Source organism: Salvia miltiorrhiza, chromosome 8, assembly GCF_028751815.1.
Source record: "Salvia miltiorrhiza cultivar Shanhuang (shh) chromosome 8, IMPLAD_Smil_shh, whole genome shotgun sequence".
NCBI lineage: Eukaryota > Viridiplantae > Streptophyta > Magnoliopsida > Lamiales > Lamiaceae > Salvia > Salvia miltiorrhiza.
In genome coordinates this window covers 12,698,907-12,711,983 of record NC_080394.1, presented here as the reverse complement: position 1 = coordinate 12,711,983, position 13,077 = coordinate 12,698,907, and the positions used below count along the sequence as shown (strand labels likewise).

Below are 13,077 nucleotides of genomic sequence, written 5' to 3'. Positions count from 1 at the left end.
ATTGAAAAGATGAAACCTTACTTTCTTTTTCTCTCTTTCCAGAGATTTATTCTCATTTTCACACACACACATACCCCCCTTTACACGTTCTAAAGAAATCCACCATTTCTACATCCTCAAAATAGTTTGTTGTTCATCCTTTATCACCACTAAACTCAACACTCACAAAATCAACAAAACCAATCTCATATCATTTTCCTCTTATTCAGAATTATTTGAATATCTTTTCACCATTACCACAAAATATGCAATGACATCTCAAAAGGGAGAGAGAATCTCCCAATACGAATAAATATGATTACTCAATTTCCTCAAAATCCAAACGCCTCAAAGATTGAAAGAATCAACTCTTGTGCTATGCTATTCAAATGACAGAAAAATTTATATTAAAAAAAATGTTTACACACACCACGCACACACAAAAGATGAAACATCTGCTATAATGAGAAAACACACCAAGATGAAGGTTGATGAAGTGTGCCTTAATCTGTAGAGCTGAGGGGAATGAAGCCTGGTCCGACGTCGTTTCTATCGAAAGGGTGTCGAACCAGACAACATCCCCCTCAGCAGTTGAGGGGAGAGAGAGAGGGAAGATTGAAGAGGAGTGAGCATGCATTTGATTTATCATGGGACCTTATATACCTCAGGGTGACAACTGACAAGGGCTATCTTTTTTGACAAGTAGTTACACTTTTGACAACTTCTTACATCATGCTTTTTCATTTTATTATTTATGGAGTAATATAATTGGTATTCATGCTACAATACTAATCTATTGCACCACAAATACTAATCTAATTCTTGAAAAACATAACATCTTCAACTACGAAGGGTGTTTTCTATGATGATGAAATTCTCTGCATCTTACCCTATTCTAGTCTCGTGTTTATTTTTCCACAAAACTTACAAATTGTTGTAAATAATCACAAGCTGGTTTTACCGTGTGACTTTTAGTATTCTACCACTTATTGTGTTTATTTTTCCACAAAACTTACAAATTGTTGTAAATAATCACAAGCTGGTTTTACCGTGTGACTTTTAGTATTCTACCACTATATTATTGTATTGTGCTGCTTTGGATCCATTTTGAGGTCAATAAAGAATCAAATTTCTCCTTCATATCTTGTTCTCTTTACATCCATATTGTTGATATGTTAGATTTACATTCACAATACGAGTATTTCTTTTTTTTACATAAATGCCCCAAGACTTTTGCTAATGACATACTCCTAATAACCAATATATATGATGGATCCAATTTTTGAGTACTGACCAGTCGTTGAGGCAATTGGAAATCAAGACAATTGATTTTTATTTGAGTCTAACTTCCACACGTTTTCGGTTTCCTAACACTGCTTTTCGATATTGAAAAAGTGGCAATGTATTACTTCGGTCTCAAGTGTATAATTGTTTTTCTCCAATAGTGAAAGGAAGAAGGAAAAATCAGAGAATTTAACTAATGTAGCCATTGTTTCAAAGCAATGGCTGATTAATTTCTTCTGTATTCTTTTCAAACCGAAAACAAGAGAGTAATAAAGAAGAAAAATACAGTTGGACAAACTAAAAAGGAAACAAAAAACTAGACAAAACAGAGAAGGAAAAAAAAGTGATTAGTAAGTGAACCTAAGTGTGCAAAACAGAACTATTCAACTTAGCTATAATTCCAATTTTCTGGAAAAGTTGATCCACTTAGAAAACTATCAAAATGACTCATCTACCTCAATTCTTTGTTGTAACATTCTATCAGATGCAAATACATACACAAAAGTTATGATAGGCTCGACTAATTTTACAAACTTCACACCAATCTAACGAACCCTTAAACTTAGACAAAAAAACAGAGTAACATAGTCTGGTAAACTTAGATATGATTGGCAACACTGAAAAGGAATACATAATCAGGCAAAAGATTTTACAAATGCATCTGAATAAGTTACAGAAAATTTACACTTTCACGCATTAATATAAAAACAAGCCACTCGAAGGGGTTTTGGATCCACAAGGCACAAGACAGAGGTTTTCATCTCTTGATAGATTAACTTGTTCTGACATTGAATAAATAACTTACAGCAGCTCATCAAGAATGAACAGCAATGTCCATGTGTCTCTCACCGATCAGGTTAGACGTAAACGACTCATCCCCCACTTGTTCTCGACTTTTCCACGAAGCAGTGTCATTCTGTTTATCAGTCCCGGTTTTCCTGTTCGTGGACCTGTCTCTGAAAATGTGAAAACCATGGCGAGCTTCTTCTGCCCCTCCATCGAAATCTTTTGAATCACTGAAGCTCTTCCTTCGGCCCAACTTTGGAGATTTTGCTCGAGTTGGAGGAGGCTGATTTTCAGAAAACAATAAAATAGAGACTTAAGATGTAGCACAAATATTAATGAATAAGCAAATGCTACACGTAAATTTTGTTTCATTAGATAATGCAATTAAACTGCAGTACCTTTTTCAGTTCGACTTTTGGAGGTGGTCCGTCATGGTAGAAGCTCGGCATTGGGCTTGCTTTGAAATTCAAACTCTTCCTCAGTTGCTTGATTGCTGCTTCAGACTCTTCCTACAAAATTGAAGAAGCCAGAAAAGTAGTATTACAATGACACATTTCATGACTATGTTCAAATTAAAGCAAAAGGTTTGAAGAATTTCAAAATTGTGACTACCTTTGTCCTTGCCTCATACTGATTTTTCTCAGCTTCCAGTGCTTGATGTTTTTCCTCCAATTTTGAGAAAAACTAAAACAGACAAGTCTCGTGTAAATAATTGCACATTCTACTTCACATGCAAGGTAAATTAATAGATATTACCTCCCTCCTTCTTTCAGCACGTTCGCTGCTCTTAAATGTTGGGGCTGAGGCAACTGTTATCTTATACTTTCTTGCTGGCGCAACAGTACTTCGATAGTTAAGGCAAATCAGGATAAGCAGTCAGTTACACTACTACTACTACTACTACTACTACTACTACTACTACTACTACTATAATAATTATAATGATGACAAATTGACAATGGCGTTGTAGTAATAATAATAACAAATAGCTTTATGCTAGAATAGGATATGATGAGGCAACGGAGCAGTTATCTTCGTCAACAAGCTTCTTGTTATCGGGCTGCAGTGGCTTCCTTTGGACAATAGGCGCGACTATCTGTACCCACATGCCCAAAGAGTCACTACCGTAATACCTTAATTAACTTTCAAGAAAGTCACCATGATAAAAAGTCTAACTTAGGGGAAAGTTATAGAAGTAAGCACGTGACATAACCTTACGATAATCTGTGTTGAAGAGCTACCAAATCACATCTCCAGTTAAAGCATGTCATTTCATAATAAGTGGTTGAAAATATAAGCAAGAACCAAATCACATTTCCAAACAAATAAATGTTCTAATTGGTCTGAGAATTTACCAGATTCTGCTTCACAGAACTAGGCTGCAGGGGGACACGAATATGGGATGGCTTGTCTCCACCAGTGGTATTGTCGCACTCAGGTCCGTTAGGACGGGCTCCGTGTAAAGCACGTTTTTCAGTTGCCAGAGCAAATGGCTGTGGAACTGTGCATTTTGTTTTACAGCTTCCAACAGCTGGCTTGGTAGCTTTTCTGCCACAAGCTTGTGTCTTCTTATCGTGATCTCTCATTTTTTGACCTTCTGATTTCACATCATCCTTCTCGCTTGCACTCTTTGATTCAGGAACACTCTCCTCAGATGTCTCCTGCTGACAAGGTTTTGTTTCCTCGGACTTGACACTATTGCATTCTTTTACCACACAATCCTGTACCTCGGCATTCTCATCGGATATATCAACAAGCTGTGGATCAATGTCGATAATCTCAGACAGCTGTGCCACATCCTGCAGGCAAGCATTTCCACAACCTGAACCGTGGGTGACACCATTTGCGTATATTATGACACCATCTGGCTCCTTGTCAATATGAACATCGTTGCCATCTATTTCCATATCACTGAGATGATAAAACAAAAACACTATTGTAAAGGTCTGTGTATAATGATAACGTAAGTGCATGAAAGTCAGCAAAATCTCTCGGTGTTACATATATCCATGCCTCACATCTATTATCAATGTATCATATATTGAGTTCACACATATATGCATTTGTTCCACAGTAATTTCACCTCATACTGGCTTAAACAGCCATACACCACCATACCATCTCAAGCAACAAAAGAAACATCTAAAACACACTCTTTGGACAATCTTCGCAAAAATATTCAAAAGAGACATTTCAGTTTTTGAAAGAGGAAGCATTGGATAAGGACATCCTTCAGTTGCATTCATAACACTTCATAAAATTGCATGTAACTTGGTTCTTTTGAAAGGTAGGTGTTAAGGCTTTTCATCTTGAACCAGCCAACAGCATTATCCTAGCTATCGATCACACAAGAATTGGAACAAGGAAACGAACCTATGATCTGATTCACTTATGGTGGCATCCATTTTCCCAAATGTACAAACCTAATCATATTGACTCAGACTTCAGAATTCTAACAGGTTTATCAATAGGAAACACAAATGAGTGTCCAAACAAACGATGATTCAATATTTTCCATATCAATGGAAATCTAAACAAATGATAACTTCAATATTTTCCACATTCAATGATATGAAAAAGTAATTTGCCAATAACATTGCTGACTTGAAAAACCAGCCAACCAAGTTTACTCCTTTTTGGCATGCCACAAATTATTCATTAAGAAGTAGTATTAAGAAAGTGATAAATCACACTCCAGCTACAATTTTTACAAGGTAGTACAACTTTTGGTACACAAGGTACCAGATGATAAAATGAAAAATGCATACATTGTCGCATAACATTACATTAAAATTTAACAACGAACAGCGCTAAGTAATCAGAACATATACCAACCCAATAATCCTAATTGCAGAATTACACTAATCAATTTCAAAATTCAGTTAAATTTCGTAAAAAAGGATAAATTCCAGCCCCCAAACATTCTTACAAAAATCAGATCTGCTAGAAAAAATAATGAATCAGAAAAAACAAAAACGAAAATTTTGATCAATAGCTACAGTTTTGTGCAAGCAAACACACAAAGCATACAGATTGAGCAAAGAAGAAAGGGCTGAAAATGTAGGAAATTCTTCTTACGGATATGCTAAAAGTAAAATCTTTTTGCCTAATTTGGCTTCTGAGTTTTTCTTATCAAGAGCTTCCGTGAACTCCCAGTGTGTGTAGTGTGTGTGACGGTGGGCTTTTTCTGTCTTCTGTTGCAGATAGTTATAGAGAGAAGGGGTGGAATAAAATAACGACGTTAGTTGACGGCGGTTGAGAATTTTGAAATGGAGTGGAATACAATTGAGAGTAAAGTAATTGCGCTTAATAAAATTGTCATAAAAGTGATGGTGTGAAATGACGTTTAAGGGTCTGGCTTGGAGGTAATTTTTTTGAATTTTTTTGTACATGAACATGACTTTCTTTTTTGTTGTGTTGTAATAACATTTTCGAATTTAATTGTTCTTGTCTTTTGATTTTGGTGGTCCAAGTTTTACATGCCTGGATATTCTATAAATTTGTTTGCAATTCTTTCTTTTGAAAACGACAAATGTTTTTTAGGCGGAATCTGAATTTATATATTAATATCTAAATGAACGATATTCAGAAGTCAAGACGGGTAATCCAACTTGCCTAGCCTGACGACTAACCGCGGCGATAACTTTGCCGAGGTGATCGAGGATAATGAAACCCACATCAGTTCTCGAACTATCATCCTGTATAAAGACGTCCATATCTACGCGATAGACTCCTTGCTGCGGCGCCTTCTAGAAAACCACAAGTTATTCAGATAATTTTTTATATATATATATATATATATATAATATAATTATCGTTATTGAGTTATAATTACTGTATATTGATGATTTGATATTATGGGATCAAGTTGTAAGTTGTAAATGACTATGATAACGTATGACAACAATTATTATTTTAATTTTTTTAGTGAGTAAATATTTTTTGAGTTATGCATAATACATTGCTATGTATAAATTAAATTTCATTGTGATAGAGTGCACGAAACAACCATTGAGAATTATAGGAGATAACTAACTTTGCTTTAACCCGAAGTTGAAAACAATAAGCCAACAACACGAAAATATTACAGTTACAACTAGTGTTTTTACATCACTTTTGTATTTAAAAAATCGTGATAGAAAATGAATAAAATTTGTATTGGCACAACAATATTTTGGCATAAATTATCCTCTGAATTACGGAAATCTGCAAAAAAATAAAATAAAATAAATCAAGTACTAAAATAAAAGTCATTTCCTCTTAACGAGCTTAGCTTATGATTAACAAAGTCGCGAAACTACCTCAAAATTCTGATAATATAGAACAATATATAATCATAATCATCTCCAAATCCAGATAATTTGTGAGTACATATTTTTTTGAAAGAAAAAGTGATCCTTAGAACTATCTACCAAATCAGTCAATTCCACAAAATAAAGAGTTCGTTGAAATATATTTTATGAAATACAGCATTCTTCAAATAAAAAACCTGCATCTTAAGTGTATTGAATCAAAATCAGGAAAGAAAAAAAATAATTTGGATGCAGAAAACAAGAAAAGAATAAAGGCTTTTCATTGTTTTGAATTTATTCATAGTAATTATGATTTATTTGTTGACATAACTGGGCGGAGCAATGAGCATAGCATTATACAGCTAATGATAATTTTGACAGTCTAACTATGAGGGGTTAGATTGTCATAACGACGTTTAAGTCTCAACTGTCCGACAAATTGTAATTAGTAGAATTATTGCTTGCGATGGGCCCCATCTCCTTCATTACTATTACTATTGCTAAGTGCTAACCCACCCTTTTTGATAAGAGTAATGCTAAACAGCCACATTGTGGCTACCCACAATTTACTTAAGTAGAAAATAATTTAATTTATTTAACTTATTTTTTAAATAAAAATAAGATTTAGTTATTTTATCATATTCTCTACATTATAGTTATTTTTTTTGCAATTTTTTGGTAACTTTTTTATTTTTTTTAATAAATAAATAAAAAATAAAAAATGCAAATAAAAATTTAAAAAATAAGTACAATATAGAGAATATAATAAAATAACTAAATCCTATTTTTATTTAAAAAAATAAATACAATAAATCAAGATTGTCCTTATTATATTAGTGTGTGGGTGGCCACAATGTGGCTGCATAGATTTATTGTTTTGATAAACCCCTTAGACTATCTTTATCAATGACCTCAACAACCCAATCTTTTAATAAAAAATTATTTCTCTTTCTTCCACATCTATAACTTATAATTTATTTAAATTCTACAACCTTAATATTTTATTAATAATTCATTACAATTTAAATATCTTTTCTTTTTATATTATTTATGGGGTTATTGCCAGAAAATACATATACTTTGTCAATTTTCTGGTTTATATCATGACCTTATAATTTGGCAAGAAAATACATCAATTTTCAATTTAATTGCAATTATAACATAACTTTATAGTCTGGCCAGGAAATACACCAAGTTTCAATTTATTCTCAATTATAACATGACCTTGTAATTAATTTAGTATAATAATACCAAGTTTAATACATTAAATATTTTTAATTTTCTTTTCATCTCACAATATACTATACATAAATACATATATATTTGATAAATATACATCTATATGTAAATAATACTCCCTCCGTCCCTGAAATAAGTTCCTCTTTTTCCTTTTTGGGACGTCCCCCAAATAAGTTCCTCTTTCTTTTTTTTCATTTTTGGACAACTACCCCACCACTAATAATACTTTATTTATTCTTACTTTTCACTTTTTCACCACTCTCAATACTAATTATAACACTTTTTCACCTTTTCATCACTCTCAATACTAATTATAACATATTTTTCTTCACTATCAATACATTTTACCATTTTTCCTTAAAACTCGTGCCGTCCCCAAAGAGGAACTTATTTTGGGGACGGAGGGAGTATATAATAATATTTACTTTTTAACATAGTTTCTATAATATACGTACGTAATTTTTTTATAATTTCATAATTTAAATAAATATAGAATATTAAAATCAAATATATATATATATATATATATAAATATAACAAGATATTATATTGATGGCTTAAAAATACATACATATATATATATATATATTATGAAATAATTATTATGAAATAATAATCATCTAACTTAATTTTTATAAAAATTAATCAATCAATTAAAAATATTTTATACATAACAATTTAATATAAATATTAATACATCTATGATGAAAATAAATCTAAATAAGGTCATGTTATAATTGAGAATATATTGAAACTTGGTGTATTTTCTGGCCAGACTATAAAGTCATGTTATAATTGCAATTAAATTGAAAATTGATGTATTTTCTGGCCAAATTATAAGGTCATGATATAAATCAGAAAATTGATAAAGTATATGTATTTTCTGGCAATAACCCCATTATTTATTATCATATTTTTTAATAACACAATGCCAAGTGGCATCTTTCTATTTGATTAACATGGGTCATGCTAAAGGTTGGTCTGCAATTTGCAGAGACAACCGGTTGTCAAATTCCAAATTTTTTATTATTATTTTTGGTTTAAAGCTTTTGTTTATTCCCACGACCGGTTGTCCAGGTTATCAATAAAAGCAGTCTTACACCATACTTAATTGGAATCCTTTCCTTCGCCCAAACCCACTTATTAAATTCTCATATACTAATATCTAGGGCTGTAAACGAGCCGAGCCGAGTCGAGCCGAGCCGAATACTAACAGGCTCGAGCTCGGCTCGTTTAAATATTCGGGTGTTCGAGCTCGGCTCGAGCTCGATTCGAGCTTTTTATCTTGATGATCGAGCTCGGCTCGTCATCCACTTACTAAGTTATAGTATAAACTTAATCGTCGAATACTGCACCAATTTTATCCTATTTGTAATTTAAATATAATATTTAAAATATTAATGTACACGCCCTCTAACTTGTAGTAAATAATTGTTTACACTCCCATAAATTTTTTTGATAACTCAAAATAACGACTTACTACAATTTTCAGCCCCGAAAATATTATTATGGACGTATGTTGATTCTTTTGGTGGACATATGTTTTGATTTTGAGTGGTAGAAAAAAATGGGAGAAAGGAGACAAAAAGAGTTGAATCTTTTTTTTTTTGGTTGTTGCTGGGATATATAAGCCTTGACCTATAAAAAGATAAAAATATGAGATGAATATATCTTATTATCTTAATATAATCTTGTACCTTACATATTTTACCACATCTTGAATATCAATTCGCAATCAACCCTTCACAAACACCTACGTAATCTTTATAATTATTGTTCAACTAAGATTGGTCTATCGCTTTCATTATGCATCTATTAGTTACCCACTAATCCTTAATTTAGCAGCAATTTTATTGGTATGAAAGTGAAACGATAGCTAAAGATTGAAGGCATAGCTAGTCGAGAACATGCCAAGTTAAAAGCCGAAAAAAAATAACCAAAGCATAAAGGGATTTTTTTTTTCTAAGTTTATAACATAAATAAGATGTAACATGTTAATTTCTATCAGGTCTTGATCTTCTAGACGCGGCACCTTTTAAGAAAAATGATCTCCCTCTGTCGGGGGATGCTAACCGATATCAAGCGCTAGATGAGGATGAGGAAAAGGAAGTGGAGGAGACTATCATTGCGGACTCCAATTATGAAGCAGACCCTTTACATGAGGAAGAAAATGATGGGTCGCCTCACACGGACAAGGCTAGTGATAAGGAGGGCTCGAATGTAGAGGGAACTTTGGAGTTGGATTCTGGAACGAATAGTGGAGCTGTGGTAGAGCAACAACCGGTAGTTGGGGCAGAAGATTCAGCGAGCCAGCGGGTTAATTCGCCGATTAAGGAAGTTGATTTTGATAATAAATCCATTTCTTCTCCGGATGACATGGCGAGTCGTATTATTAGGTTAGAGGAGCAAGTTAATCAGGGGATGCAGTTGCTCTCGGAGCAGAAGCGCGGACGTGGTCGTCCAAAGGGCTCGGTAAAGGGACGAGAGCCTATACATGCAATTCCGGAAGGTTGTATTAAAAGTCGTCTCAGGAATGTGGAAGAAATGGGTAACAAACCGATGGAGTTTGTGGTTGACGTCACCAATAGGCCTAGTATGATTGCAATGAATAATGTCGTCCATAGGCGTTGGTCGGATGATTTGGATAATGATCCTGACTTTCCTTTTTGAGTTGTTCTCCTTCGCTTTTTAAGTTTTGTGCCCTTAGTCTGCATCTTGTGCTTTCAAGGGATGTTTTTTCTTTTTCACTTTATAATAAACCTCAATTTAATAAGTAACATGTTAATTTCATTTGTCAACTTTCGGGTCGATTGAGGTTATATTTTGGAGTTATAGGTATGAAATATAGTATATATTACTATATTAGCTATCCCATAGTAGCTGTTTTTGAAGTAGAAAAATATCTCAAAAAAACATTATAGTATCTCCTCATGTCAAATTAATGGATATATAGTAATATCAAATTAAGATCCAAAGTATAATGATCGTCATAGATATATGTTAGGTCTGATTTATAATTTGTTGATATAAAATATAGTAGTTCTTTAAATGAAAACGAACATTTTATTTTTATTTTGGGCAAATAACACCAAAATCCTTATAGTTTCGCGAAATTCGCATTTTTCCCTTGATCTTTAAATTTTTTGTTAAAATCCTTAACCGTCTCCGATTCTCGTTTTTCCCTTAGTGACGTTTTCTGGCCATTAATTAGATGACGTGTCACCAACGTGGCACACTTATGCTGAATAGATTAATTAGAAGCTAAACGACGTCGTTTTGCGTCTAACCTAATAGCGTCACGTGATTCTAATTTTTCCCTTGACCTTAAAATGAAGCTAAACGACGTCGTTTTGCTGAGCTTCTTGTTGAGGGTGTCTGGTTTGGTTGAGGGAACAAGGCGGTCGATTGTTGTGTGTCGTCGTTTGACATAAAGGCAGAATTGAGAGAGATGAGGGAGGTTGGGGTCGGCGGTGGCGGTGTCGCTGCTGCCCAGCGGCCAGCCAAGGGCGGATGAGAGTGGACAGAGAGGGAGATTCAGATGGTGTTTCAGTTTGAGGGAGTACAGGCGAAGGACGAGGGGGCTCCTCGCTGGAGTTATAGCGGTGGCAGCCTCATACTTGTATGTCTGTGGCTGAAGTTCCAGTGGGATGACGAAGACGAAGACATGGATTGGGTGTTTTTTTGTCTCAAGAACCCTAATTTGAGGTCAAGGGAAAATTGCGAATTCGGCGAAACTTTGAGGATTTTGGCGAAACTATGTAGTTTGCGTCGCCGGAAACTTAATCCTACGTGGCTTTCCGACAGCCATATTAGCATTAGTTAAATTGTCGATCAATTTTATGGGAAAAGCGAGAATCGGAATTAAGTTCAAGGATTTTAACAAGAAAATTAAAGGTCAAAGGAAAAATGCGAATTTGACGAAACTTCGAGGATTTTGGTGCTATTTGCCCTTTTATTTTTTGTGGCAATAGTAGAAATACATGGTAGTTATCAAGTTTAAAATCTGCTAATCACAATTAGAGACAAACTGTACTAAACGAGACATATTCGACGGATCGGACTTGATAATATTTATTTCCACAACTTCGAAAGTAATAAATTAAAACAAAAAAAAAGAGGTAAGGAAATCAAACAAACGAATTGCTGTCCATATGTTTTAGGTCTATCTACACCTTAACTAAAACATAGTGACCTACTACATCAACTAATTATTGTGCTTAATTTTATTCAATATATGTGAAGTGGTTATCAAAAGGATAATCCTTCTTTTCCTACCAAACCCCAAAAACGTCTACGTATATGTATATTATATTTACACAAATATAGTTAGTGTAACATTTGGTAGAACAATGGAATAAAGGGATCCAATTCAACATTTATTGGAATTCTTTGTTTCCCCTCAATCATTTGTTTCTAATTTTGTTCGACTTTAATTATTGTAACTTTGTCCTATGCTTAACTAATATGCCATTAGCCTGGAAATGTGTGTATATATAAACTCTTTTGATAAGTTTGTTGAGGTTCTAGCCGCCAACACAAAATAAAAAGATTATTACATCTACCTTCAAGCAATATTTTAGTACAATGTTTAACAATTCGCTTTGTATCAATGCAATAAAATAAAATTAATACGTATATCTTAATAAAACATAGTAGGAGATATACGACACGTAACAATTATTATAATTGGAGTGGGAAAGAAACGAAATATGACCAATACATTAAATTAAATTTAAATTTAATTAAACAAATATTGGACTCCCTTTCCTTTTTCTTGTCTAGAAATGGAATCTTCAACCCTAAGTGAAGCATCATAGGCCCCAATCTCCATTATCCAAGATTCTATCTACCATTGTAGCATAAAGTACGGTTGTCATTATGCTCTTTTCCTCTATAATTACTTATTAATTGCAAAATAACTCATCCCCTAAAAAAATTGCAAAATAGTAGTAATTCATAATTATTACGTTTTTTGAGACTTAATAATTCATTTAAAACCAAAATAAAATAAAATTAATTATTATTTGTTGTTATATTATACAGGAGCTCTGAATTTTAAATCCTTCTGATTTCGACAGTTGTGATATGAAACTATGACATCCAACTGATACACTTGGGATTATATATAGAATTTGTAGGATAATTTCAGTCTATTTTATGGGATATAAAGGCGTGCATGAACTTGATGGTTTCATGGTTTGTTAGCTAATTTTAGATATGATTAAAATTAAAAGGCGTAAATTGTTTTTGCAGTTAAGTCGGTACTAATTTACGTTATGGAATCGCAATAAAAACAGCTTAATATACTGTCATTCAATGAAAAGAACTACCACAACAAATTTATTGTGTATGATTATTTTTGCCTGAATCAATGTGTGTGAGATTTATATACGGTATATAACAAATTGACATATTTTATTCGAAATGATATTAAAGCTGGATTGAATCTTCATTAATTAAAAATCGATTTAAGAGAAATTAAATTAATTATTTGAGC

General features: G+C 33.1%; 1 protein-coding gene across 2 annotated transcripts; it reads right to left on the bottom strand.

Annotated features, from left to right (window-relative positions):
* Positions 1–1,848: 1,848 nt before the first annotated feature.
* Positions 1,849–5,297, bottom strand: LOC131001093 (protein WVD2-like 3). 2 transcript variants are annotated; one of them, XM_057927303.1, is made up of 7 exons: positions 5,128–5,297; positions 3,405–3,960; positions 3,061–3,145; positions 2,806–2,891; positions 2,662–2,733; positions 2,448–2,558; positions 1,849–2,332 (listed from the first exon to the last, which is right to left on the bottom strand). In XM_057927303.1, exons 2-7 carry the CDS (start codon positions 3,954–3,956, stop codon positions 2,078–2,080), a joined length of 1,161 nt encoding a protein of 386 aa, XP_057783286.1. In that variant the 5' UTR covers positions 3,957–3,960; positions 5,128–5,297; the 3' UTR covers positions 1,849–2,077. The 2 variants fall into 2 exon arrangements, with proteins under 2 accessions (XP_057783286.1, XP_057783285.1); XM_057927302.1 differs by lacking the exon at positions 5,128–5,297 and adding an exon at positions 4,423–4,564.
* Positions 5,298–13,077: the final 7,780 nt, after the last annotated feature.

Coding starts and splice junctions, on each gene's coding strand:
- LOC131001093 (XM_057927302.1), bottom strand. CDS start 4,454: ATGGATGCCACCATAAGTGAATCAGATCATAG. Junction 2,734..2,805: donor GTGCTGAAAGAAGGAGGGAG/GTAATATCTATT, acceptor TGTCTGTTTTAG/TTTTTCTCAAAATTGGAGGA. Junction 2,559..2,661: donor AGTATGAGGCAAGGACAAAG/GTAGTCACAATT, acceptor TCAATTTTGTAG/GAAGAGTCTGAAGCAGCAAT.